This window comes from Carcharhinus amblyrhynchos, chromosome 9 (genome assembly GCF_965287045.1).
Source record: "Carcharhinus amblyrhynchos chromosome 9, sCarAmb.v2.hapA, whole genome shotgun sequence".
Lineage (NCBI taxonomy): Eukaryota > Metazoa > Chordata > Chondrichthyes > Carcharhiniformes > Carcharhinidae > Carcharhinus > Carcharhinus amblyrhynchos.
Window position 1 is genome coordinate 109,888,906 of NC_137332.1, and position 26,424 is coordinate 109,915,329.

The 26,424-nt window shown below is 49.6% G+C and overlaps 1 protein-coding gene across 3 annotated transcripts in view; it reads left to right on the forward strand.

The window, feature by feature from the left end:
• Positions 1–26,424, forward strand: part of LOC145348192 (histone-lysine N-methyltransferase EHMT2-like) — a 77,416-nt gene that overhangs the window by 7,607 nt on the left and 43,385 nt on the right. For 2 of the 3 annotated variants that reach the window (XM_080196386.1, XM_080196388.1), the window contains exons 3-13: positions 1,365–1,691; positions 2,636–2,895; positions 3,996–4,148; positions 11,455–11,610; positions 12,930–13,070; positions 13,359–13,514; positions 14,877–15,000; positions 16,102–16,256; positions 18,483–18,713; positions 19,471–19,557; positions 22,361–22,478. In XM_080196386.1, coding sequence (XP_080052512.1) covers positions 1,365–1,691; positions 2,636–2,895; positions 3,996–4,148; positions 11,455–11,610; positions 12,930–13,070; positions 13,359–13,514; positions 14,877–15,000; positions 16,102–16,256; positions 18,483–18,713; positions 19,471–19,557; positions 22,361–22,478 — 1,908 coding nt within the window. The remainder of the gene's footprint in view (positions 1–1,364; positions 1,692–2,635; positions 2,896–3,995; positions 4,149–11,454; positions 11,611–12,929; positions 13,071–13,358; positions 13,515–14,876; positions 15,001–16,101; positions 16,257–18,482; positions 18,714–19,470; positions 19,558–22,360; positions 22,479–26,424) is intronic. The other variant, XM_080196387.1, reaches the window with a different exon arrangement.

Here is a 26,424-nt window from a genome sequence, read left to right on the forward strand (position 1 = left end):
AGGTTATGTTGATTATCCGTGCTAAATTGCTCCTCAGTGTCATGGGAACTAGCTGGGATAAGTATGTGGGGTTATGGGGATAACGTGTTGGTGTGATTGTGGTTGGCACAGACTCAATGGGCTGAATGGTCTCCTTCTGCCTGAGGGGTTCTATGATTCTATGATGATTCAGTGTGGTAGACAGAGGAAAGATATTCTTGTGGGTTGGAGTGGGATGACCAGAAAAGGGGGGATCAATACAATGTAAGATAATTTCTAATAAATCCAACAGGAGTGGTGGGAATATGGAACTGAGCACCACACAGAGTGGATGAGGTGAATCTATTAGGTACGATCAAAGGGAAGCTGGATAGATATGAAGGAAGAAAGGAATAAAGGACATGTTGATGGGATTGATATGAAGTAAGGACTGGAGGAGGCTCGTGTGAAGTTTAAATGTCAGCATGGAACAGTTGAGCTGAATGGCTTGTTTTTGAGCTGTGAATACTTCCGGTAATGGAGGGACGACTCCGTGGCACAATGTGGAAAGCCACAGTGTCAGGGACCCAGGTTCAATTGTGGCTTGGGTCACTTGAGTTTGCAAGTTCTCCCCACTGCTGCGTGCGTTTCCTCCCACAGTTCAAAAATGTGCAGGTTAGGTGGATTGGTCATGCTAAATTGCCCTGACAATTTACAAAACTACAAACTACCAAAGGTCGTGAATGTAGCCCAATCTATCACGCAAACCAGCCTCCAATCCATTGACTCTATCTACACTTAACACTGCCTTGAAAAAGCTGCCAGGATAATTCAGGACCCCACTCACCCCAGACATTCTCTCTTCCGCTTTCTTCCATTGGTAAAAAGATGCAAAAGTCTGAGGTCACGTACAACCAACTCAAAACCAACTTCTTCCCTCTGCCATCAGACTTTTGAATGGACCTACCTTGTATTAAGCTGATCTTTCTCCACGTTCTTGCTGTGAGTGTAACACTACATTCTGCACGCTCTCATTTCTGTCTTACAATATGCTTTGCCTGTGTAGCATGCAAGAAACAATACTTTTCATTGTATGCTAATAGACGTGACAATAATAAATCAAAATCAACTTTAGTGTCAGGGGATTAACAGGGAAAATATGTGGGATAATAGGGATAGGGCTTGGGTGGGATTGTTGTCAGTGTAGACTTGATGGGCTGAATAGCCTCCGTCTGCACTGTAGGGATTCAATGATTTGATGTGCTCAGTTGCTCACCTCAACCTTTACATACCAGGACATGCATCCTGGTGTTCTCCAACTCTTCCTTTACCTTTCTCAAATGTGCAGTGAGGATGGCCGTGGAATGCAACCCAGGAACTAAACGTGATGGGGCTTTGTTTTTCAGAGATAGACGACGAGGCAGAACCGTCGCCCAAGAAGCTGGGGCAACTGTCGAGTCCCACGGCGGGTGCTGGAAGCACGATGGGAAACATCGCTCTGCAGAATAATACAGAGGTGCCGGGCTCTGTGACCAGCCAAGAGACTGCAGTGAGGGCCCCTGACTCTGAAATCACGGTGGCTGCTGGCACTCGAGGGGAAGAGCCGGCCAGCAGCGAGACGCAGGGTAAACCTGGCGAGCCCTACCTGGGCTTGGAGTGCCCGTCCTCTGATGCTGTGGCTGTAGGTCGGCTGGGATCTCAGCCCGGAACTCTTCCTGTCAAGAGTCTCTCAGGTAACTAACTATTCCCGGCTGCAAGTATGTTGTCCCGCAGACATTTGGGAGGGGGAGAGTGTGTGTGTTTGCGCGCGCGTTTGTGTTCGTGCATGTGTTTTCACGCGTGTGTGTGTGTTTTCACGCGCGTGCGTGTGTTTTCATGCGTGTGTGTGTTTTCACGCACGTGCGTGTGTTTTCACGCGTGTGTGTGTTCGTGTGTGTTCATGATGGCATAAACAAGGCATGCCCACATGTGCGTCCCTGAATCAATTGGCGCCACCACTGGCTTTTAGTTACTCGGGCCCGGAATTTAGCCATTTCCTCCCTAAACTTTTCTTCATTCTCTTTCAAGATGCGTTTAAAAATTAAGGGTCAGAATTTAAGTTGAGGAAGTAGCTTTGAATCCCTACAGTGCTGAAGGAGGCCATTTGACCCATCAAGCCTGCGCCGGCACCAAATTTACCCAGCCCCTATCCCCATAACCCCGTGCATTAACCCGCTAGCCCCCCCTGACACTGAGGGGCAATTTAGTATGGCGAATTAACCGAACCTGCACATCTTTGGAGTGTAGCAGGAAACTGGAGCACCTGGGGGAAACCCACATAGACACGGTGAGAATGTGCAGAATCCGCACAGTCACCCAAGGCCGGGATTGAACCTGGGTCCCTGGTGCTGTGAGGCAGCAGTGCTAACCGCTGTGCCAGTGTGCCGCCCTAAAAAATGCCTTGGAAGGTGCGATGCTAATGCAAATTGTTGAAAGTAGTGGAAGCAGATTCAATAATAGCTTTTGGAAGAGGATTGGATGAATACTTCAATGGTAAACAAAACTTGTAGGAGGAAGGGGAAACAGCGGGAAAGAGGAACTAGTGGGGTTGCCCTTAAAAGAACCAGCAAGGATCACGGAGTGTGGAACGGCCTCCTCCTGCCCTCTTCTAACTTGTTTTGATGTTTGTCCTTCTCAGGTCATGCTGCTAAAACATTCCCCGCCTCCCCCACCAAGGCTCTGGGGGCCAACAGAGCTAAGATGACACTAACCGGGCTCAACAAGTCTCCCAACTCCATTCAGAGCCTGGCCATGAAACTGCTAAGTGTGCCGAGCGGTCGGACGGGAAACGAGGTGGCAGCGGTTCCAGCAGAGGCTCAGAGACCCGTCGCAGCTCCAGAAGAGAAGCCCAAGGTCCACAAAGCACGGAAGTCGATATCCAGGTCCAGTGTGAGTCAGGTATTGAAGTGGGGAGGGGTGGGTTCTGCCTGCGCATCGTGCTTGCATGGAGGACACTCGTGCCGCCTCCACCTGGTCCCCTGTATGTGCATCATCACTGTGATTGCCCGACCTTGGCCAGGCTGCAAGGAGGAGGAGGAGGAGGGCGAGTGACGTGCCCTTCCACAAGCCTTTTCTGTATTTCTCATTGGCTGAAGCCCTAGAGTCAGACTTAACTGGGAGAGTACTACCCACTGAGCCACAACTGGCAAAGGTGCAAGATCTTGTGCAGTGATTAGCCCTGGTGCCTCACAGTGTCAGGGGCCTGGGTTCAATTCCAGTCTCGGGCCACTGTCAGCGTGCATGTTTGCTTGACCTCCCTGTGTCTGCGTTGGTTTCCTCCGGGTGCTCCAGTTTCCTCCCACGCTCCAAAGATGTGTGGGTTAGGTTGATTGGCCATGCGAAGTTGCCTCTTTGTGTCAGGGACATTAGCAGGGGTTATGGGGACGGGGCCTGGGTGGGATTGTTGTCGGTGCAAGCTCATTGGGTCAAATGGGCTCTTTCTGCACTGCAGGGGTTCTATGGCTCTCAGTGCAGTACTGAGGAAGTGCTGCACTGCCGGAGATGCTGTCTGCCTGATGAGCTGTTAAATTGACGCCCCAATTGCCCGGGTGCAACGTAAACAAAATTCCATGACACAATTTTGAGGAAGAGTGGGGAATTTCTTTCTGGTGTCCTGGCTAATATTTATCTGTCAAATCAACGTCAGGGAAAGATTATCTGGTCGTTATCATATTGGTATTTGTGGGAGCCGGCTGCGAATATATTAGCTGCAGCAATTCCTCCGATGCAACAGAGAGCACACTTCACAAAGCATTGGCTGTAATAGACATGCTGAAGGGGTAAAAACTACCCCATAAACAGTCAGAAAGACGCCAGGGCAACCTGGACACTGCATGGCGAGGGGACAGGAAGTGTCTGACCTGACATTTCTTGCACTAGATTTTGGTGTTTATAACTCAGCAGCCATTCAGTTTAAAGTCTGCTTCGTTCTAAAAATATTGCACTTCCCAGATACTGCCTCCACGAAAAAAACCTGCTTTTTTGTGATTTTTACGCAGAGATTGCCCACAGAGCTGGGGACTTTACCCTCTGAGCGGGCAAGTCAGGCCCCTGGGGCGGCGGCGGAGGTGGAGCACACAGTACCAGCTCAGGACGAGAATCAGGAGGTGCACAGGGCGAGGAAGTCAATACTGAAAGGCAGCTTCAGTCAGGTACGGTGAACTCGGACTGACAGTAAATAAGGGGACAAAAACGGAAAATGCTGGAAAATCTCAGCAGATCTGACGGCGACAGTAGAGAGAGAATAGAGCCAACATTTTGAGTCTGGATGACCTTTTGTCAGAGAGGGCTCTAACAAAGAGTCATCCAGACTCGAAACGTTGGCTCTATTTTCTCTCCCTACAGATGCCGTCAGACCTTCCTTCACATTGGCCATCGATCAGTTGCAGGGTGTCTTTCTCTCTCTCTCTCTCTCTCTTTCTCTTTCTCTCTGTCAGGACTCATGAGGGAATAAGACTCCAGTCCAATTGTTCGGCCCCATATTAATTAGGTGGCCTTTGTTTAGGGAGGCAGAGGATTGAAGCTGCAGAGAGCAACACCCTGAGGGCCTCGATGGCTGAGCAGACATTCCAGGCACTCCTTGTGCACCCTCCCCTTTGTGTGTTGCTGCCATTTGCAAGTAAAATGTGGAGGAGTACTCCGTCCCCTGACCTGGGCTTGCCCCCTTAAAGAAAATCTCACTTTCAACCCAGGTGCAAATGGAGGTTTTTTTTTTGACAGATCGCTTCATGGTATGACTGTTCACAGTTCCAGCCATGGCCCAGCAGGTAAGTCTTCCTCCCTGTATCGCTCCCCTGTGATGTGGAGATGCCGGCATTGGACTGGGGTAAACACAGTAAGAAGTCTGACAGCACCAGGTTTAAGTCCAACCGATTTATTTGATAGTAAACTCACAAGCTTTTGAGGTTAACCTCTTCATCTGACGAAGAGGTTAACCTCGAAAGCTTGTGAGTTTACTATCAAATAAATCGGTTGGACTTAAACCTGGTGTTGTCAGACTTCTTACTGTGTCCCTCCCCTGTGCCAGTACAGGGGGAATGCTGCATTGTCAAGATGAGATGAGCTGTCAAACCGAGGGCCCCTCCCTCTGCCCTCTCAGGTGGCTGTGAAAGAATGAGGGAATTTTCCCTGCTTGGCCAACGTTCATCCCTTCACCAACATCTCTAAAGCTGATGACCCGCCCGTTATCACATTTGTGGGAGCTTGCTATGCACACATCACCTGCCACATTTCCTACGTTACAACAGTCACTATATTTCAAAAAGCATTTCATTGGCTGTGAAAGCATTTGGGACGTTTTGAGGCTTTTCTGTATGATGTGGGAACTGGTGGACCCTAGGGTTCATCCCAGTGACCATGTCTGCAGTAAGTGCAGGTTGCTGGAGGAGCTCCAGCTCAGGGTAAATGAGCTGGCCTCTGAGCTACAGACACTGAGGCTCATCAAGGGGAGAGAGGGTGCCATTGTCAATGGGGTGCAAGTGACATCCACCCCCCCTAGACTGGCTAACTCTAAGGGTCAGGGACAAGAGGGGGCTACTGGGAAGAGGAAGGGGGATGAGGAGCGGAGGCCTCAGCCTCTTAATCTGCATAACAGGTTTGAGGTTCTTGCTTCCAAGTTGGACGAGAACGAGGCAGGTGAGGTTGGTGAGCAAGCTGCACACAGTACAGTGCTGCAGCAGGACATAGGCAAAGAGAAAAGGAAAAGGAACGTAGTAGTGATCGGGGATAGTGGGGTGAAGGGTATTGACACTGTCCTTTGTCACAATGACAAAGTGCACAGAAGGGTGTGTTGTCTGCCTGGTGCTCGGGTACGGGATGTCGCAGCTGGGCTGCAGAGGAACCTGGAGTGGGAGGGTGAGAATCCGGTCGTTGTGGTACATGTGGGTGCCGGCGACGTAAGCAAAATGCAGACTGAGGATCTGGGGAGGGAGTATGAAAAGCTTGGAATGGAATTAAAAAGTAGAACCGACAAGGTGGTTATCTCTGGGCTACTGCCTGAACCGTGTGCAGATGGGCGTAGGGTTAACAGGATTAAGGAAATGAATGGGTGGCTCAGGGATTGGTGTGGGAGGAATGGGTTTGAATTTATGGGGCATTGGCACCAGTATTGGGGTAGGTGGGACCTGTTCGGGAGAGATGGGGTTGGTCTGAACCGTGCTGGGACCAGAGTGCTGGCGAATCGAGTAAAGAGGACTGTAGACAGGGCTTTAAACTAATTATGGGGGGGGAGGGTGCGAGGGTAGGTGACCTTACAAGGTCTAAAGTTAAGGAGAGTGTACATGTAAGGGAAGAGGCTGAGGATGTCCCAATAATAGAGGGAGTAAGGGGCGTGAGTATAGTTGGTGGCGTTGCGGCAAATAGGGTCCAGGTGAAGGCTGGGATGAAAGCACTTTATCTGAATGCACGAAGCATTCGGAATAAAGTGGATGAGCTGATGGCGCAGATCGACACAAATGGATACGATCTGGTGGCCATTACAGAGACGTGGCTGCAGGGTGACAGGGACTGGGAGCTGAATGTACAGGGCTATCAAGTGTTTAGGAAGGATAGACAGGAGGGAAAAGGGGGGGGCGTAGCTCTGCTGATTAAGGATAGCATCACGGTGGTAGCAAGGGATGATATTGGAGCCAAGGAGCAGAGGGTGGAATCGTTGTGGGTGGAGATTAGGAACAGCAAAGGGAGGAAGACGCTGGTGGGTGTCGTCTATAGGCCCCCGAATAATGATCTGGAGATGGGGCGGGCTGTTAACGCGCAAATAAGTGCGGCGTGCAGGAATGGGACGGCCGTAGTTATGGGGGATTTCAATCTGCATATTGATTGGTCGACCCATGTTGGACGTGGGGGGCTCGAGGAAGAGTTCTTGGAATGCTGCCGGGATAGTTTCCTCGAACAGTGTGTGTTGGAGCCGACGAGGGAGCGAGCTATCTTGGATCTGGTGCTATGTAATGAAGCGGGTAGAATTAGGGACCTTGTGGTGAAGGATCCTCTTGGGGAGAGTGATCATTGTATGGTGGAGTTTCTGGTGCAGATGGAGGAGGAGAAGGTGGGTTCCCGGACACGCGTCCTTTGTTTGAATAGAGGGAAATACGGTAGGATGAGAGAAGAATTGGCGAATGTGGACTGGGAGAGCGCGTTGGAGGGAGGGTCTGTTAAGGAGCAGTGGAGGATCTTTAAGGAGATCTTTCTTGGTGCTCAACGGAAATTTATTCCGATGGTCAAAAAGGATAGTAGGAGGAGAGGTAATAAGCCGTGGATAACGAAGGAGGTGAAGGAAAGTGTTAAACTAAAAGCGGAGGAATTTAGAGTAGCTAAGAGTAGTGGGCGAGAAGAGGATTGGGAGAGGTTTAAATGTCAACAAAGATTGACAAAGAAGTTGATAAGGAAGGGTAGGAGAAACTATGAAGCTGGGCTAGCGCTTAATATAAAAAAGGATAGCAAGAGTTTTTATAAATATATAAAAAGGAAGAGGCTGGCTAGGGTGAATGTTGGTCCTTTAGAGGATGAGAAAAGGGACCTAGTGGTAGGGGATGGGGATATCGCTAAGGTATTGAATAACTTTTTTGTTTCTGTCTTCACGGAGGAGGACGTGAATAATTTGCCGGGTGTTAGCGATGGAAAGGTGGTAGGACTGGAGGGTCTTAATGACATTACTGTTACTAGAAAGGCGGTGCTCGACAGACTGGAGGGGCTGATTGTGGACAAGTCCCCAGGACCGGATGGAATGCATCCGAGGGTTCTGAAAGAAATGGCGGAGGTGATAGTGGATGCCTTGGTGGTTATTTTCCAGACGTCGCTGGATTCCGGGGAAGTGCCGGATGATTGGAAAACGGCTAATGTTACGCCGTTGTTTAAGAAGGGTGCCAGGCAAAAGGCGGGGAATTATAGGCCGGTTAGTTTAACGTCTGTGGTAGGTAAAATGTTAGAATCTGTCATTAAGGAGGAAATTGCGAGGCATCTTGAAGGGAATTGCTTGATAGAGCAGACGCAGCACGGTTTCATTAAAGGGAAGTCGTGTCTGACAAATTTACTGGAGTTCTATGAGGATGTGTCTAGGGCGGTGGATAGAGGAGAGCCGGTGGATGTGGTCTTTCTAGATTTTCAGAAAGCGTTTGACAAAGTGCCTCACAAGAGGTTATTGCAGAAGGTCGAGGGACATGGAGTTGGGGGTAGGGTGTTAGCGTGGATAGAGGATTGGTTGTCAAATAGGAGGCAGAGAGTGGGGGTCAACGGGTGCTACTCGGATTGGCGGATGGTGACTAGTGGAGTGCCCCAGGGGTCGGTGCTGGGGCCTCAGCTTTTTACCATTTATATAGATGATCTGGAGGAGGGAACCGAGTGTAGAGTGTCGAAATTTGCTGATGACACCAAGATTGGGGGAACGGCAAATTGTGTGGAGGGTGTGGAGAGTCTGCAGAAGGATCTAGATAGGCTGGGCGAATGGGCCAGGAAATGGCAAATGGAATTTAATGTTGGCAAGTGTGAGGTGGTCCACTTTGGTAGGAAAAATGGTAGGAAGGACTATTACTTACGAGGCAAAAAACTGCAGCAGGCGACGGTGCAGAGGGACCTCGGGGTCCTTGTGCATGAGTCGCAAAAACCCAGCTTGCAGGTGCAGCAGGTGGTCAGGAAGGCGAATGGGATGCTGGCCTTCATAGCGAAGGGGATTGAATATAAAAGTAGGGAGGTCTTGCTGCAGCTGTATAGGGCATTGGTGAGGCCGCAACTGGAGTACTGTGTGCATTTTTGGGCGCCGCACCTGCGCAAAGATATTTTGGCCTTGGAGGGAGTGCAGAGGAGGTTTACTAGGCTGATACCGGAGTTGAGGGGGTTGAGCTATGAGGAGAGGCTGAATAAACTGGGCTTGTACTCGTTAGAGTTTAGAAGAATGAGAGGAGATCTCATTGAGACGTATAAGATGATGAATGGGATGGATAGGATAGAGGTGGAAAGACTCTTCCCGCTCAAAAAAGACAATAGGACTAGGGGGCACAGCCTCAAGATAAAAGGGGGGCGGTTTAGAACGGAGTTGAGGAGGAACTTCTTCACTCAAAGGGTGGTGAATCTCTGGAATTCTCTGCCCGTTGAAGTGGTGGAGGCTACCTCGCTAAATATTTTTAAGATGCGGGTTGATGGGTTTTTGATAGGAGAGGGGATTAAGGGTTATGGGGAGAGGGCGGGAAAGTGGAACTGAGCAGCGACAGATCAGCCATGATCTTATTGAATGGCGGGGCAGGCTCGAAGGGCTGGATGGCCTACTCCTGCTCCTATTTCTTATGTTTCTTATGAAAGCTGCTTTGTAAATGCACAGGGGGGTGATTCTCCCCAACGCATTCGAAGTGTCAAATTTGCGTAAAAGCTTTGCAGCAAATCTCACTTTTTTTTAGGGGGAGTTTCAAATTGAATCTCCCACGCAGAGTGCACTAGCATGAATCACGCTGAAAATCAGGGAGCGGGGCCTATTCCCACTGGAGAGGCCGGCAGCGTAGCGCTGAGCGGGTCACTGTTCATGTTCCGATCTGTCAGCGCTGAGATCGGCACGTAAGCAATGGTCCTGCACTGCCGGTCTCCTGATTGCTGGCCAGCTCAATTGCTAGCCAGGTCCGTAACCCCCGCATCGCCGGCCTTCTGACCCCACCACGGCCCGATTACTGCTCCCTCAAATATGTCCGGGCGCAGCCTAGAACCCCTCCCCCATCACAGCCCTGATTTCCCGATTCCCCCACCCATCCAACCCCAGTGGCCAGCCCCGATCACAGGCCTCCCCCCTGTCACCCAGTCCAATTGCAGAATAAGAACATAAGAACATAAGAAATAGGAGCAGGAGTAGGCCATCTGGCCCTTCGAGCCTGCCCCGCCATTCAATAAGATCATGGCTGATCTGTCGTGGCTCAGTTCCACATTCCTGCCCTCTCCCCATTACCCTTAATCCCCTCTCCTATCAAAAACCCATCAACCCGCTTCTTAAAAATATTTAGCGAGGCAGCCTCCACCACTTCAACGGGCAGAGAATTCCAGAGATTCACCACCCTTTGAGTGAAGAAGTTCCTCCTCAACTCCGTTCTAAACCGCCCCCCCTTTATCTTGAGGCTGTGCCCCCTAGTCCTACTGTCCTTTCTGAGCGGGAAGAGCCTCTCCACCTCTATCCTATCCATCCCATTCATCATCTTATACGTCTCAATGAGATCTCCCCTCATTCTTCTAAACTCTAACGAGTACAAGCCTAGTTTATTCAGCTTCTCCTCATAGCTCAACCCCCTCAACTCCGGTATCAGCCTAGTAAACCTCCTCTGCACTCCCTCCAAGGCCAAAATATCCTTGCGTAAGTACGGCGCCCAAAACTGCACACAGTACTCCAGCTGCGGTCTCACCAATGCCCTATACAGCCGCAGCAAGACCTCCCTACTTTTATATTCAATCCCCCTCGCTATGAAGGCCAGCATCCCATTCGCCTTCCTGACCACCTGCTGTACCTGCAAGCTGGGTTTTTGCGACTCATGCACAAGGACCCCGAGGTCCCTCTGCACCGTCACCTGCTGCAGTTTTTCTCCACGTAAGTAATAATCCATCCTACCATTATTCCTACCAAAGTGGACATGAATGGTAGTGGAATGGTAGTGGAATTGCCACCCTTCCCCCACCATCGGGCCCAGCTCCCTCGGCACTGCCTGATGCCCAGTCGTCAGTATCAAGATTCCCCTTGGGCATTGTCACTTTGCCCCTTGGTCAGTGACAGGGGGCCCAGGATGGCAATGCTAAAGTGGCAATACCCAGGGGATACCTCCTGGGGATCTCAGTTGTCCCCCCTTCACTCCAGTGGGGTCAGTCCATCAGTTTTCCATAAGTGGGGAGCTATAGTAGTCCCTGCTGGCGTGAACCACTCCTGGTGGGGAAGGAGGCATCAGTGGGCCTGGAGATTTCAGCCCCAGGCCCACTAATAAGATTTAAATTGTAGGAAAATAAAGACTACTGTAAATGATGCAGCTCTGTGCTGATTTCTGGTGTGGAGCTGACGGACTAAAAATGTGACTGCTGGAAACTTGCTGAGGCGGTGGGTCCAGCGGGGAGCCCACGAAACGGTCTCTGCTCGAGTCTCCCAGCCTGTTCTGCTGTAAAAGCAATGCACCCATAGTCTTTTACTGACCTTAATGCTCCTTTTAACTGTTGCCAGGCACTTGAATAAAACTGTACATTTGACTAAACCCTTCTTTTGTAGGAAGCTGTATTTTATTAGGTGTGGTGTGTGATTATAACATTGCTTCAGCTCTTTGTGAAGTGGGGGAGTTATGTTTCAACATTGTCCTTTTGGGTGGTTTGGTGCAGGAGCTGAAAATAATTGGTGCACGCACACACAACTGGTCCCATTCGTGGCCAGTCTGTCATTGTGCATGAATCAGATTACTCCGCTGCCCTTGCATCCGACTGCTTGTTTGTGACTAATCTATTCCGAACTCCACACAGAGCCTGGCGGAGAAGTTGGCGAGCTTGCCCGTCGGACGGGCAGTTGGTGAATCTCCCGGGGGAGCGGCGGAGGCAGAGCATGTGGTACAGGCTCAGGATGAGAACCAGGACGTTCACCGAGCCAGGAAGTCGATCCTCAAAGGCAGCTTCAATCAGGTGAAGGGGTGGGGGAGGGCGTTCGCTTCACTTACGCAGAGAGGCGGACGAATCAGAGAAATGCTAAAAACACGGAGGATTACTGTCACCGTTATAATTGTGTAAACAAGGGTCTGTTTCAACCTTACGCTGGAGGTAAATTGATATCACGGCAAGGAGGGAATCTGGAGTTTAGACCATTATCTTACTGAGCATTGGAGCAGGCTCCAGCCCCTAATCTGTATGTTCATATAGAGTCTGATGTTGCAACTGTATAGAACGTTGGTTAGGCCACATTTGGAGTATTGCGTCCAGTTCTGGTCGCCACACTACCAGAAGGACGTGAAGGCTTTGGAGAGAGTGCAGAGGAGGTTTACCAGGATGTTGCCTGGTATGGAGAGTCTTAGCTATGAGGAGAGATTGGGCAAACTGGGGTTGTTCTCCTTGGAAAGACGGAGAATGAAGGGAGACCTAATAGAGGTGTACAAAATTATGAAGGGTATAGATAGGGTGAACAGTGGGAAGCTTTTTCCCAGGTCGGAGGTGACGATCACGAGGGGTCACAGGCTCAAGGTGAGAGGGGCGAGGTATAACTCGGATATCAGAGGGACGTTTTTTACACAGAGGGTGGCCTGGAATGCACTGCCAAGTAGGGTGATGGAGATGGTGGTGACGCTGGATAGTCACATGAGCAGATTGGGAATGGAGGGATACAAACGAATGGTTTAGTTGGACCAATGAGCGGCACAGGCTTGGAGGGCCGAAGGGCCTGTTTCCTGTGCTGTACTGTTCTTTGTTTGTACACTGGAGGCTGATGGATGATTTAACATCATTCTCGCTCTGCCCACGCACGTCACTTGCTCTGCTCTGCCTGTCCTGTCCCTTTCATCGTCTTCCTCCTCCTTTCATAGATCGTTGAATCATAGAATTCTACAGCGTAGAAGGAGGCTATTCGGCCCATCAAATCTGGACTGCACTGTCCACAAGTCTGCACTGACCACAATCCCACCCAGGCCTCATTTGCACAACCCCATATATTTACCCTGCTAATTCCCCTGACACTAAAGGGGCAATTTATCACGGTCAATCCACCTAACCAGCACAGCTTTGGACTGTGGGAGGAAACTGGAGCACTTGGAGGAAACCCACGCAGACACAGGGAGAACGTGCAAACTACACATCGACAGTGATCCAAGCCGGGAATCGAACCCGGGTCCCTGGCGATGTGAGGCAGCAGTGCTAACCACTGTGCCACAGTTGTTTTCCACCCTTGTTTTAACTATCGTCATCTTTGCGCCCGCTGCTCCATTGAACCTCTGTTCTGATTGACCTTTGCACAGGCAAAGAGGATGGCGAGTATCGCGACCAGCCGGATGGACAGCGAGGTTGCCGCGGAGACAGAGGTCTTGGTACCGGATATGGAGGAGTACCCAGAGGTCCACAGAGCGCGAAAATCCTTTATGTCGTCAAGCGTCAGTCAGGTATGGGCGGGTGGTGGGGGAGTGACCGCTGATGGAGTGGTGAGGTTAAAATTGCCTGGCTTTCAAAGGTAAACAGGAGTTTTTACTGTCGGAATTTGGGTCAACTGTATAAGGTACTTCATTTCAGAATGAAAACTGGGGCGGGAATGAACACTGCTGAGTGCGCCCTAAATTAGTTAAAACGTGAGTCAAAAACGTACAAGCGGTTAATGGCGAGGAGTGTTAATTCATCCCTCTCACCCGTTTCCCCCCTCCCTTTCTATTCCCCACACCGTGTATTGAATTCAGAGTTTGACCAGGAGCCGTCCGATTGAGATTGTTGCCCAAGGCGGGAACGAGGTGTCGCTGGCAACCGCAGAGAGACAGGATGCTCCCCGCGAGCAGGTGGAGAAGGTGAAGGTGCACAGAGCCAGGAAGTCAATGTTCAAACCCAGCCCTGCTCAGGTACGTCGTACTGTCTGCCTTCGTGCAGCTCAGCCCAGGACTGAGGTCTCACTGAAACACCAGTTTGCAGGCGACACTCCCTTGTGATCAAAGCATGAGGGTTCAGGCTTGCCAAGAGATGCAGTGTTGGTTGTGCAAAAGGGTCGAGCATGCCAGTGTGTCACTGTACCATGGGGTGCAATGGATGAGTCTTATCCCATTAGTCTTGTGCTCCCTTGGGGGGAGTGGAGTTCAGTGTGTAACATGCATGCTTTCGAGCTCTCTGCACAACAGGGCTCAAAAACACAAAATGAATCTGTAATCATGGCAATTTCTCAGGAGTTGTTATATCTCCACACATCAGTTATAGAAGTTACTGCGATCTCTGAATTCTGAGCCGCACTGTTTCGTCCATCCATTGAATGGGTCTGAAGGTCATAGGTTCCAGTCAGCGCCATGAAGCTGGGCTCAAATTTGGGGCTAAGGGTGTGGAATTGGTTGAAAGAGCAGGAACAAAGGATTTGGAAAAAGGCATCTGGAGATTGGGATATGAAGGGAATGCATAAAGAAACCTCAATTCATCTGATGGCCATTGCTTCTCTCCACCCCCATCCCCCACCCTTCTCCTCACCAACCCAATCGATCCCCCTCTCCGCAGCCCACACTAATCACAAAAGTAAGTATGAGAAGATGCGGCACCTTGAAATCAAACCTTGGTGTGAATCAATCATCAGGAGATGGTGGCATAGGGGTAGTGTTACTGGATTCGTAATCCAGAGGACGGTACAGAGGTTAGCACTGCTGCCTCACGGCGCCAGGGACCTGGGTTCAGTACCGTGCTTGGATGACTATGGAATTTACACATTCTCCCCACGTCTGCGCGCATTTCCTCCGGGTGATCCGGTTTCCTCCCACTGCCCATACAGGTGTAGGTTAGGTGAATTGTTCATGCTAAGTTGCCCTTCAACGCCCGAAGATGTGTAGGTTAGATGGATTTACCATGGGAAATGCGTGGGATTATGAGATTGAGACTGGATTAACATACTTTGAATCAGTCTCCATGCAGACCGATGGGCCGAATGGCCTCTTCTGCACTGTAGAGATTCTATGAAGAGGGGAGAGGCCGTCCTGTCAAGTGTCAGACTGCGCTGAACGAAATGTAATGATAACCTTTTCCGGGTTTTGGCTGCCAGCTGATGGAGACTCTGGCGGAATGGCTGGATTCTCTTGGCGATTCCCAAATCCCTGTGTTTGGCTCCCCACCCTAACTGAACACACTGCTCCTTTTGAGGATTGTACTTTGTGCTTTAATCTCCTTCTGAACTGTCTTTGGTTATGTTTACACTGTGTGTTAGTTGCTTTGTGCTTTATTTGCATTCTCAGATAAAGCTGGTGGAAATGAAAGGTGACTCCTGCTTCCCTGATCCTGTTAATACGAGTACACAGCAGCAGTTTGAGTTGCTGCCCAGCAGAGGGACGGCTGATGCTGAGGCAGGTGTGCCAACAGGTAAAGGGTGTGGCTCCTTTAAACATTAGTAGCTGCTGATGTGTGTATGGGTGAACAATATTGGGCTGCTCTCAGTTAGGTTGCCAGTGATGTTCCAGCATTTATGCCTTCCGATTCTGAAGACCATGGGTTCAGTCACCTCTCTGACAGCTTGAATCCATATTTCCAGGTTGTCCCTCCAAGTACAGGAGCGAGGGAGTGCCGCACTGTCAGGGTCAGTGCTGAGGGAGTGCCGCACTGTCAGGGTCAGTGCTGAGGGAGTGCCGCACTGTCAGGGTCAGTGCTGAGGGAGTGCCGCGCTGTCAGAGGGTCAGTGCCGAGGGAGCGCCGCACTGTCAGGGTCAGTGCTGAGGGAGTGCCGCGCTGTCAGAGGGTCAGTTCCGAGGGAGCGCCGCGCTGTCAGAGGGTCAGTGCCGAGGGAGCGCCGCGCTGTCAGAGGGTCAGTGCCGAGGGAGCGCCGCGCTGTCAGAGGGTCAGTGCCGAGGGAGCGCCGCGCTGTCAGAGGGTCAGTGCCGAGGGAGCGCCGCGCTGTCAGAGGGTCAGTGCCGAGGGAGCGCCGCGCTGTCAGAGGGTCAGTGCCGAGGGAGCGCTGTCAGAGGGTCAGTGCCGAGGGAGCGCCGCGCTATCGAGAGTATTAGCGCCGAGGGAGCGTCGCGCTATCGAGAGTATTAGCGCCGAGGGAGCGCCGCGCTATCGAGAGTATTAGCGCCGAGGGAGCGCCGCGCTATCGTGAGTATTAGCACTGAAGGAGTGCTGCACTGAGAGTCAGTACAAGAGGTATTCTATGTCATTCGCCTAACAAGTAGACAAGAAATTTCAGAAGGACCGCAGGAGGGTTATCCAGGGTGCCCTGGAACCATTGTTTATCCTCCAACGTCACTAAAATTGAAGAGTTGATTGTCATCACATTACTGTTTTTGGGAGCTTGCTGTGTGTAAAATTCCTATTGCGTTTCCAGCACACGCATTTCTGGACTGCTGTAGTATTGGCTGTAAAGGGTTTTGGAATATTGCCCTATATTAATGCAAGCACTTTGCTGCTGGTGGGATGTGTGACCCTGGCCTTCCTTGAGTTCGATTTTTCTCTTTGTTGTCTCCACAGGGCTGATCAGGAGGAGGAAACCTGAGGGCTTAGGCTTGGAGCCTCCGAAAAAAATGAGTCTCCTGAAGGAGGAAATGGCTAAGGAGCCCACCCCATTGGGACCAATGCGGGCTGGAGTGAGGGGAGGTGCTGAGCCAATAACCAGTGGGGCCTTGGTGAGTACTCGCACTAGCCACCACCTGGTGCCCAGATACACCGTTATATCCCAGTGTTGATCCCTACAACATAATTTCAAAGAGACCATTCTTTTATGCAAGGGTTCGATAGGACTGAGTTTTTTGTCAGTTCATTCACGGCATTTGTTGCCCATTCCTACTCGCTCTTCAGAAGGTGGTGAGGTACCAGAGGTGACCAGTATTATCCAAAGTTTAGACAATACAAGACTCACGAGGCAGGTATCTCTGTATTAAAGCATAACGTTACTTAAACCATTGGCCGCCAGGGGTTCGTCAGAGGGTTAAGTAACTGACATAGAACTGACATCTCTGTTGAATCTAACATATACAATCAAAAATACAATCTTTACTCAGAGGGCATGGAATGTCCTGGTAGTAAGGGCGTGGAATGCCCTGCCTGCAGCAGTTGTGGACTCGCCATCTTTAAGGGCGTTCAAATGGTCACTGAATAGGCATATGGATAATATTGGAATAGTTTAGGTTAGAGGGTCATTAGATTCGTTCCACTGGTCGGTGCAACATCGAGGGCTGAAGGGCCTGTACTGCACTGTAATGTTCTATGTTCTAAAATGGATCAAGGATAGATTTTTCTCATTCCAGCTTTTCAGTAACTTTAAAATCAATTATCTTCAAGATACACAAGTCAACAATAATACCCGTCGGATATTCTGGCCAATTGCACTCCACTCGTTTAAGTTTATTTATTGGTGTCATAAGTAGGCTGACATTAACACTGCAATGAAGTTACTGTGAAAATCCCCTAGTCGCCACACTCTGGTGCCTGTTCGGGCACACTGAGGGAGAATTTAGCACGGTCAGTGCCCCCTAACCAGCACGTCTTACGGACTGTGGGAGGAAAGCAGAGCACCTGGAGGAAACCCACACAGAGACGGGGAGAATGTGCAGACTCTGCACAGACAATGACCCAAGCCCAGACTCGAACCTGGGTTCCTGGAACTGTGATGCAACAGTGCTAACCACTCTGCCACTGCGCCGCTCACAAAATATGGAACGCTTCACAAATTTGTTACTTCTCAGCATAATAGTATTTTATTAGTTCATAAATTCCAGAAGTTGACTCCTGGCTTAGAACAGAAGTACTAGGAGCAGGAGTCGGCCATCTGGCCCCTTGAGCCTGCTCTGTCATTCAGTAAGATCGGGACTGATCTTTTCTTGGATTCAGCTACACTTATCCAGCTGCTCACCATAACCCTTAATTCCTTTACTTGCCTTAAAAACATTCACTGGGCAGGAATTCCACAGATTCACAACCCTTTGGGTGAAGAAGTTCCTCCTCAACTCAATCCTAAATTTGCTCCCCCTTATGAAACCATGCCTCCTAGTTCTAGCTTCATCCATCAGTGGAAACAACATCCCTGCATCTATCTTAACTATTCCCTTCATAATTCTATATGTTTCTATATGATCTCCCCTCATTCTTCTGAATTCCAATGAATATAACCCCAGTCTACTCAGTTGCTCCTCATAAGCCAACCCTCTCAACTACGAAATCAATCTAGTCAATCTCCTCTGCACCCCTTCCAGTGCCAGTATATCCTTTGTCAAGTAAGGAGACTAAAGTGTACACAGTACTCCAGGTGTGGCCTCACCAGCACCTTATACAGCTATAACATAACCTTGCTGTTTTTAAACTCCATCTTGTTAGCAATGAAGGACAAAATTCCATTTGCCTTCTCAATTACCTGCTGCACCTACAAACCAACTCCTTTTGATTTTTGCACAAGGACACCCAGGTCTCCCTGAACAGCAGCATGCTGCAATTTTTTTTTACCATTTCTTGGTTGACCCCACACCCTGGCTGCCAAGTAGCCTATGATGCTCAGCCTAGAGTTCATACAGATGTCCTCACAGGTTCCCTTAAAAGTCACTGCCTAACCGGACTAACTCGTGACACCACGTTTGGGCACCAGTCCATCTCATCCAGACATTGAATAAACTCTACTCGTGAAATGTGTTTAAGTGTTCGAAACGTTCTTTTCAGCCGAAACTAACTGATAAAACTTGCATATTTCCAAGGTCCAAATATTCTCTTGAAATATGGCTTTGCCCTAATGACTTTTACCATGATGCCTTGCAGTAAATTGAAAGAGTAAAGAAAACTAATGGACTACCTTTAAAATTTTGTCATGGAGGGAGGAGGATATGCACCATAAAGGAAAATCATATTGTTTGTGCCCTGTCCAGAATTTGAGTGGTGCAGTGAGCAGGGCCCACCCGCAAGAGGTGAAAGCAGTCACAAGTGTAGCCAGTTCAGTTCCAGTCCTGGACCTCTCGAAGGAGGCAGAGCCCAAGGAGAAGGAGGAAGATCCAATGGAAGTGCTGGATGAATGGGATCCAGAGGTGGGCGATGACTTCAGCCTCTTCTATGACAGCTATTCAGTGGATGGGAGAGCAGATTCGGACAAATCCAGCAAGGTGAGCTTGGGAGTACCTGTCTCCCTCTGTCTATGTGCCTGCCTTTAAATACACTGCACTGTCAGAGGGTCAGTACTGAGGGAGTGCCACACTGTCAGAGGGTCAGTACTGAGGGAGTGCCACACTGTCAGAGGGTCAGTATTGAGGGACGCTGCACTGTCAGAGGGTTAGTACTGAGGGATGCTGCACTGTCAGAGGGTTAGTACTGAGGGAGCGCCGCACTGTCAGAGGGTCAGTGCTGAGGGATGCTGCACTGTCAGAGGGTTAGTACTGAGGGAACGCCGCACTGTCAGAGGGTCAGTACTGAGGGAGTGCTGCACTGTCAGAGGGCCAATACTGAGGGAGTGCTGCACTGTCAGAGGGTCAGTAGTGGGGAAGTGGCTGCACTGTCAGAGGGTCAGTGCTGAGGGAGTGCTGCACTGTCAGAGGGTCAGTACTGAGGGAGTGCTGCACTGTCAGAGGGTCATTAGTGGGGAAGTGGCTGCACTGTCAGAGGGTCAGTGCTGAGGGAGTGCTGCACTGTCAGAGGGTCAGTGCTGAGGGAGTGCTGCACTGTCAGAGGGTCAGTACTGAGGATGTGGCTGCACTGTCAGAGGGTCAGTGCTGAGGGATGCTGCACTGTCAGAGGGTCAGTACTGAGCATGTGGCTGCACTAGCTTAGAGAGGAGCTGTCCGGAGCCATGCAGTTCATGTTTCAGTTCACTATTGCAGGCGATACAAATTAACTGCAAAGACCCGTGAATATTTCTTTTTCCAGACCGAGGGTGATGGAGCTGAGGATCGATTGAGTGATGTGGAGGATGATGAGGAGGAACTAGAAGGTTCTGGAAACGTCTCCGACAGGGTATGTTCACATTGTTTCTCTAGCCTGTACAGTCTCTTGAAGCTTCGTGAGGGTGTTGGTAACATTTTCAAGTTGGCAGAGTTGTAGCATTGTGTAAAGAAAGTAAAGAATACTTGTTCCATGTACTTGTCTGGTATTGATTGCCTGAGGCAGTGGGGAGGGGGTCATTTTCCAAACCATCACAACGACCCCGCAGAATGCATCTTTGTGCTGTTGCTGTCTTAAGAATGAGCACGCATGCAGATTGTGACTTCCCTGTGCTAAGTTCGATCAAGGCTTCTTTTACAAAAGGTACGTCTTAAACCTGTGGGGGAGGGTTGGTGCGCACGCGTGTGTGTATGTGTGTGTGTGTTGGGGGGGGTGGGTTTGTGTGTGGTGTGTGCGCACGCACGTGTGTATGTCGGTGGTGTGGGATGTGCGCGTGTGAGAGAGTGGTGTGTGCGTCTGTCTCTATATGTCTGTGTAGGTTGGAGCGGGGCGTGTGTGGGGTAAAGCATGTGTGTGTGGGTGGGGTGGGTGGGATGTGTGTGTGTGTTGGTGGGGTGAGGCAGGGTGTATGTGTGTGACAGAGAGAGAGGGATGTGTGTATGTGTCGGTGTGGGTAGGGTGGGGTATGTCTGTGTTGGACTTGGGGGGATGGACGGGGCGGATGGAAGCAGATTTGTGAACTCCCGTACGGCTCTTTGTAATTTTCCATCACTCTCGTTTCCTCGTTGTAACATTTGAGAATCATGAGGTCACAGAAAAAGGACAGTGGTGGGCAGTGAGCCACAGGACTCGCAGAGAATTGGAGCCCTTCATTCTCGCTGCCAGAGTGGCTGTTGTTCCTTAGAAAAGACACTTTCCTTGATTTCTGGGTTTGAACAGCCAGATGTCCTGCCTCTGCACTGAGTTGGTTCCCAGTTCCTGGGTTGCTTGCTCCCTCTAAAGCAGCCCCAGTGGTTTGGAGGTAAATATATCAGCTTTGGGGCCGGTTAGTACACAAGGCCACCAGGGAAAGGGCCTCTTTTTTGAAAAGAATTTTAGATTTATCCTGGTTTCACGAGCTGGTCAAGTTCCTCATCTCCACGTCCTCCTTCTGACAAGGTAACCATGTATTTCATTTTCCTTCCGTTTCTGACATCCTGGTCATTTAGCCCAGCGCCACCCATGGGATCTTTCTGTGCGTCAATTGGCCACCTAGTTCCCCTAAACGGCAACAGCAATGGTGTTTTGAGATGGGCTTGCCGACTGGGAAAGGTCCTTGGGACTTGCAGGATGTGCAGAGTCTTTCTTTCTACTGAGTGACATGGACGGACCGGGGATCTGTTCGAGCCCTCAGTTCTCCGGCCGTCTGCTGGAGAATTGAATCAGGGACCCAACCCCCCCCTCCCCCCCTTTGTAAGAAAATGTCTCACTGCATGCTTACCTTCATTTCATATGATACCATTGGCCATTTCAGCTCATCTAAAACCCTGCTAATTGCATCCTAAAGCCAAGTTTTTTTGTCCTCAATGACCTGGCACAGGCTGCTAATCCTGCAGTCGCAGTCGGCAGCACAGTAGTTAGCATTGGTGTCTCTCAGTCAGAGACCTGGGTTCAATTCCCAGCTTGGGCCACTGTCTGTGTGGAGTTTGCATGTTCTCCCTGTGTCTGTGTGGGTTTCCTCCGGGTGCTCTGGTTTCCTCCCACAGTCCCATGATGTGCGAATTAGGTGTATTGACCATACTAAATTGTACCTTAGTGTCAGGGGGATTAGCAGGGTAAATGCATGAGGTTATGGGGATAGGGGATGGGTGGAATTATGGTTGGTGCAGATTCAATGGGCCGAATGGCCTTCTTCTGCACTGTAGGTTTCTATAGTCATAGAATCAGACAGTCTAGAAGAGGTCCTTCTGTCATGGGGTCTGCATCAACACGCAACAAACGCCTGACCTCCCGTTTAATCCCATCTGCCTGCACTTGGCCCATAGTCTTGAATGTTACGATGTGCCGAGCTCATCCAGGTACTTTTTAAAGGATGTGAGGCATCTCACCTCTACCACCCTCCCAGGCAACACACTCCAGACCATCACCACCCTCTGGGGGAAAAAAGATTTTCCTCACATTCCCCCCACCTAAACCTCCTGCCCCACAACTTGAGTGTTTTGGTTTTAAAATTCTCATCCTTGATTTCACAACATTCCATGGCCTCACAACCCACCCACCACCCCCCCGAGACATCTGCACTCCTCCAGTGCTGGCCTCGATTTTAATCACTCCCCCATTTACCTGGCTGGGCACTGAGCTCTGGAAAGCCGTCCCTAAGTCTCTCTGACTCAACCTTTAAGCAGCCCTATAAAGTCCATCTCTTTGACTGAGCACAGTGAGAAGTCTCACAACGCCAGGTTAAAACACAACAAGTTTATTTGGGATCATGAGCTTTTGCAGTGCTGCTGTTTTATCAGGTGAGACCTCTTACTGTGCCCACTCCATTTCGACACCGGCATCTCCACCTCTTTGAGCTTGAGGGAAGCTTGCCTCCCATGTCCTAAGTGTGGGATTTTGTTTGATAATTCTCCTGTGAAACACTTTGGGACATATTGAAGGCACTATATAAATGCAGTTCATTGTCGATACAGTTATGACTGAAAAATAACAGTGGCGATTGAGAGATGTAGTTATGTCGTTGTGTTTTGTTTGATTTATGTTGGGCTGACAGTAATGCAAAACGTGCGTGCCCCCCCTCATTGACTTACTGGTTAACTACCCTCCCCATTCATTTTGACAGTCATTGGACAACCTTTGTGTGAAGGGTGACTGACCTCCCCTCTGATCTCCACAGAGCTCCACCTCCAGTCTGAAAAGGAAAGGGAAGAAGAAGTGGAAGAGCGAGAGCCCGTGGGTGAAACCCACCCGGAAACGCAGGAGGAAGGATCGCATGAAGCAGGGTAAAGGGGCAGGTAGGAGGTCGTTGGCGCGCTGGGAAGGAAGGTGATTGGGTGACGTGCCTCGGGGAGCTCCTAGCTCCACCAGTGACGCCCTCCCATCTCCTACCCGTGTCTTATCCTGCCTGGTTAACAGAGCAGTAGCCAATTCTAGTTGAGGTTTCATACCCATGACCTCCATGACCTGACTCGCTGGCCAATCAGAAAGCAAACAGATTCTCTGTTGCCCCATTCCCGTGTGTCAGTCGGCCTTTCCCCATCTCTCAATTTTCATAATCTTGAGGGAGACGGTGGAATTCATTAATAAATTAAAACTGTCAGTTGTAAAAACCCATCTGGTTCACTAATGCCCTTTAGGGAAGGAAATCTGCCATCCTTACCTGATCTGGCCTCCATGTGACTCCTGAGCCACAGCAGTGTGGTTGACTCTCAACTGCCCTCTGAAATGGCCAAGCTAGCCACTCAGTTCAGGCATGTGGGGGTGGGGTGGGGGGGATGGGGGGCGGGGGTGGGAGGTGGATGTGGGGGTGGTGGGGGCGAGAAATGCTGGCCACGTCAGTGATGCCTCATCCTGTGAAATAAAAGAGTTTAAACCAAAAAGAGAGTTCAACGAAGGCCTACGTGAAATTTTCCCACTGAGTTGCTTGCGGCAGAGCATGAAGGATTCAGTTATAGTCCCTAAGGACTCCGGCACAATCGTTTCCTTTGACACTCCCCTCCCGCCCATTGAAGATCAGGAACAAGCGGAGACCGTTTAGTCTCGAGCCAGTTACACAACATTGCAAGGAAGATGCAGTACAGAAACAGGCCGTTCAGCACCCAGAGTTTAATACAAAACAAAGGAGCTCATGGTTCCTGTAATTAGCAAGTAAACCAGAGAAGGATAAACAAGATGATTTTTTTAATAAAGCGGGTTATTGTAATCTCAAATGCATTGCCTTAAAGGCTGCTGGAAACAGAGGCAATAGCAGTTTTCAGAAGGGGTGGCCTGGTGGTTAGCACTGCTGCCTCACAGCACCAAGGACAGGGGTTCAATTCCAGCCTCGGGCGACTGTCTGTGTGGAGTCTGCACGTTCTCCCCGTGTCTGCATGGGTTTCCTCCGGGTGCTCCGGTTTCCTCCCACAGTCCAAAGATGTGCAGGTTAGGTGGATTGGCCCTGTTAAATAGCCCCTTAGTGTCGGGGCATTAGCTAAGATAAATGCATGATGTTGTGGGGATAAGGCATGGGTGGGATTGTGGTCGTTGCAGATTTGATGGGTGAATGGCCTCCTTCTGCACTGTAGAATTCTATGTTTTTATTATGGTTTGAGAGAGTGGGGGAAGAAGGCATTCAGCACGCTTGGTTTTATTGATCAGAACATCAAATGCAGGAGTTGGGACGTCTTGTTGAAGTTAAACAAGACATTGATAAGGCCACATTTGGAACTTGTGTACAGTTCTGGTCACTGTTGTAGAAAAGAAATTATTAAACTAGAAAGAGTGAAGAAAAGATTTACTAGGATGCTACCAGGACTTGATGGTTTGAGTTATGAGGAGAGGCTGGATAGACTGGGACTTTTTTTCTCTGGAGCGTAGGAGGCTGAGGAGTGATCTTAGAGAGAGGGGGTTAGATCAGTTAGATAGTCAATATCTTTTCCCAAAGGTAGGGGAATCTAAAACTAGAGGACATAGGTTTAAGGTGAGAGGGGAGAGATAGAAAAGGATCCAGCGGGGCAATTTTTTCACTCAGAGGGGGTGAGTGTCTGGAACAAGCTGACAAATAACACTGGACCCAGCACTGATCCCTGAGGCACACCGCTGGTGACAGGCTCCTATTTGAAAAACAACCCTCTACAAGCACCCTCTGGCTTCTGTCAAAAAGCCAATTTTGTATCCATTTGGATACCTCACCGTGGATCCCATGAGATTTAACTTTATGCAACAACCTACCATGCGGTACCTTGTCAAAGGCCTTGCTAAAGGGACTAGCTTAGTGGTAAAAATGGGTAGCATGGACAAGTTGGGCCAAAGGGCCTGTTTCCATGCTGTAAACTTTATGACTCTATATTATTACCGTGTAATTGATGCAGGAGTTAGAATTGTTAGAAGTTGGAATAACTGCCCTCATCCAGCTAAAGTATTGATTTGTGTTGTGGTAAAAACCTAGGAGTGTCAAAAGATAAATGTCCAGTTCATCATCTACCATTAAAGTGGAAACATAAGAATGGAATTGTTGACTAATCATAAGCAATATGCCTACAGCAGACCCAGACATGAGATGAGGTGGAGTCGTGGAGACCTTTGTGAACCATGGCTCCAAAATGATCTGTTCCCTTTGAAAAGTGTACGTTTAACATAACGTTACACCTCTCCGTACTCCTGTAGTCATGGTGGACTCTTTGTTTACGTTGCAAATGCTTTCATTGTCTTACGTGGATCCTTTTGCGACTGAACAGTTGATGAAGAATTCCACAGGACCAGTAGTTCCTAGAATCATAAAATTCCTATGGTGCAAAAGGAAGCCATTCAGCCAATCAAACCTGCACTGATAACAGTCCCACCTAGGCCCTCCCCATGTTGTTGCACTGCCAGTCCCCCTAACACTAAGGGGCAATTTAGCATGGCCATTCAACCAAACCTACTGATCTTTGGAGTGTGGGAAGAAACCAGAGCACCCGGCAGAAATCCACGCAGACACGGGGAGAACATGCAGACTCCACACAGACAGTCACCCGAGGCCAAAATTGAACCTGTGAGGCAGCAGCGCTAACCACTGTGCCACCACGTTGTTGGTGTTTGGGGCAATTCTTGCAGCTGTGCCCCTCTGTCCTTCCTCTGGGCACGAAGATGTTGTGAATTTGGGCGTGGGTGGTCTTTGAACCTAATTTTAGTGTTTTGCCTCAACGTGATCTGGCCAGCTACCGGAAGAGGTGGTCTGTAATGCAGGAGCTAGTAAGAATATGTTTTTACACTTGACTCTTTTATGGGATGTGGGAAGGCCACCATTTGACACCTATCTCTAATTGCCCTTGAACTGAGTGGCTTTCCCATTTCAGAGGGCAGTTCAGAGTAAACCACTTTGCTGTGGGTCTGGAGTCAAACGTAAGCCAGACTGAGGGGGAAAGGCAGATTTCCTTCCCTAATTCAAAATTGCAGAAGTTATGAATAGCGAAACCAAGGGGGAAGCTCATAGCTTCAGTGCTCTGCCAATAACCTCAGCCTTTTAGCCTCAGAGACCCGTTACCTCGTGTTGAGTTACAGACAACTCCCTTCTCTTCCAGTATTTGCAGTATCTCGCTTTGTTCCCTTAAACAGGTTTGTACCCAGTTAAAAAAGAAAGGCAGCAAACTAAAGGACATTAGTGAACCAGCAATTGATGATAGTTGTCATGTGACATTAGAATTGAGAATAGATTATATTCTGGATTTATTAAGTCAACTTCAAATTTGAGTTGAATTCACGCTAGGTGCCACTGCATCATTTGTGCTGACCATCTTGATGTAATTTCCCCCAAAATCGTCTCCTCGCACTGTATCCTGAAATATTGTTTTCTAAAAGACGTTTGATTAGCAGTTGGTGACTGATTGCTTCTACCTTCTCACTCACTGAAATATTGTTTTCCCCTGACTTAATTTTGAGTTTAAACAGCAGCCCCACCCCCCAGTGGCTTTTGGCTTTAATGCCCCTGAATTACACAGAAGAATAATCAGCGAGGGGGCCCTGCTCCTGACTATTGCCCAGCAACCTCTGTTGGAAAGGGTTTCTCTGTGTCTGTGTGTGTGAGTGTCTGTGTTTGTGTTCCTGTTGGTGAGTGTCTGTGCATGTTTTTGTCTGTGCGTGTTTCTGTCTTGCACTGTGTGAGGATATGTGTATGTGCTGAGGATGGCTTCAAATGCAGTCAAAATCCCCAGTACGGCCCATCCAATGGCCAAATACCTCAACCAATATCAACACCCACCCCTGAGCATTTCCCTCCTGACT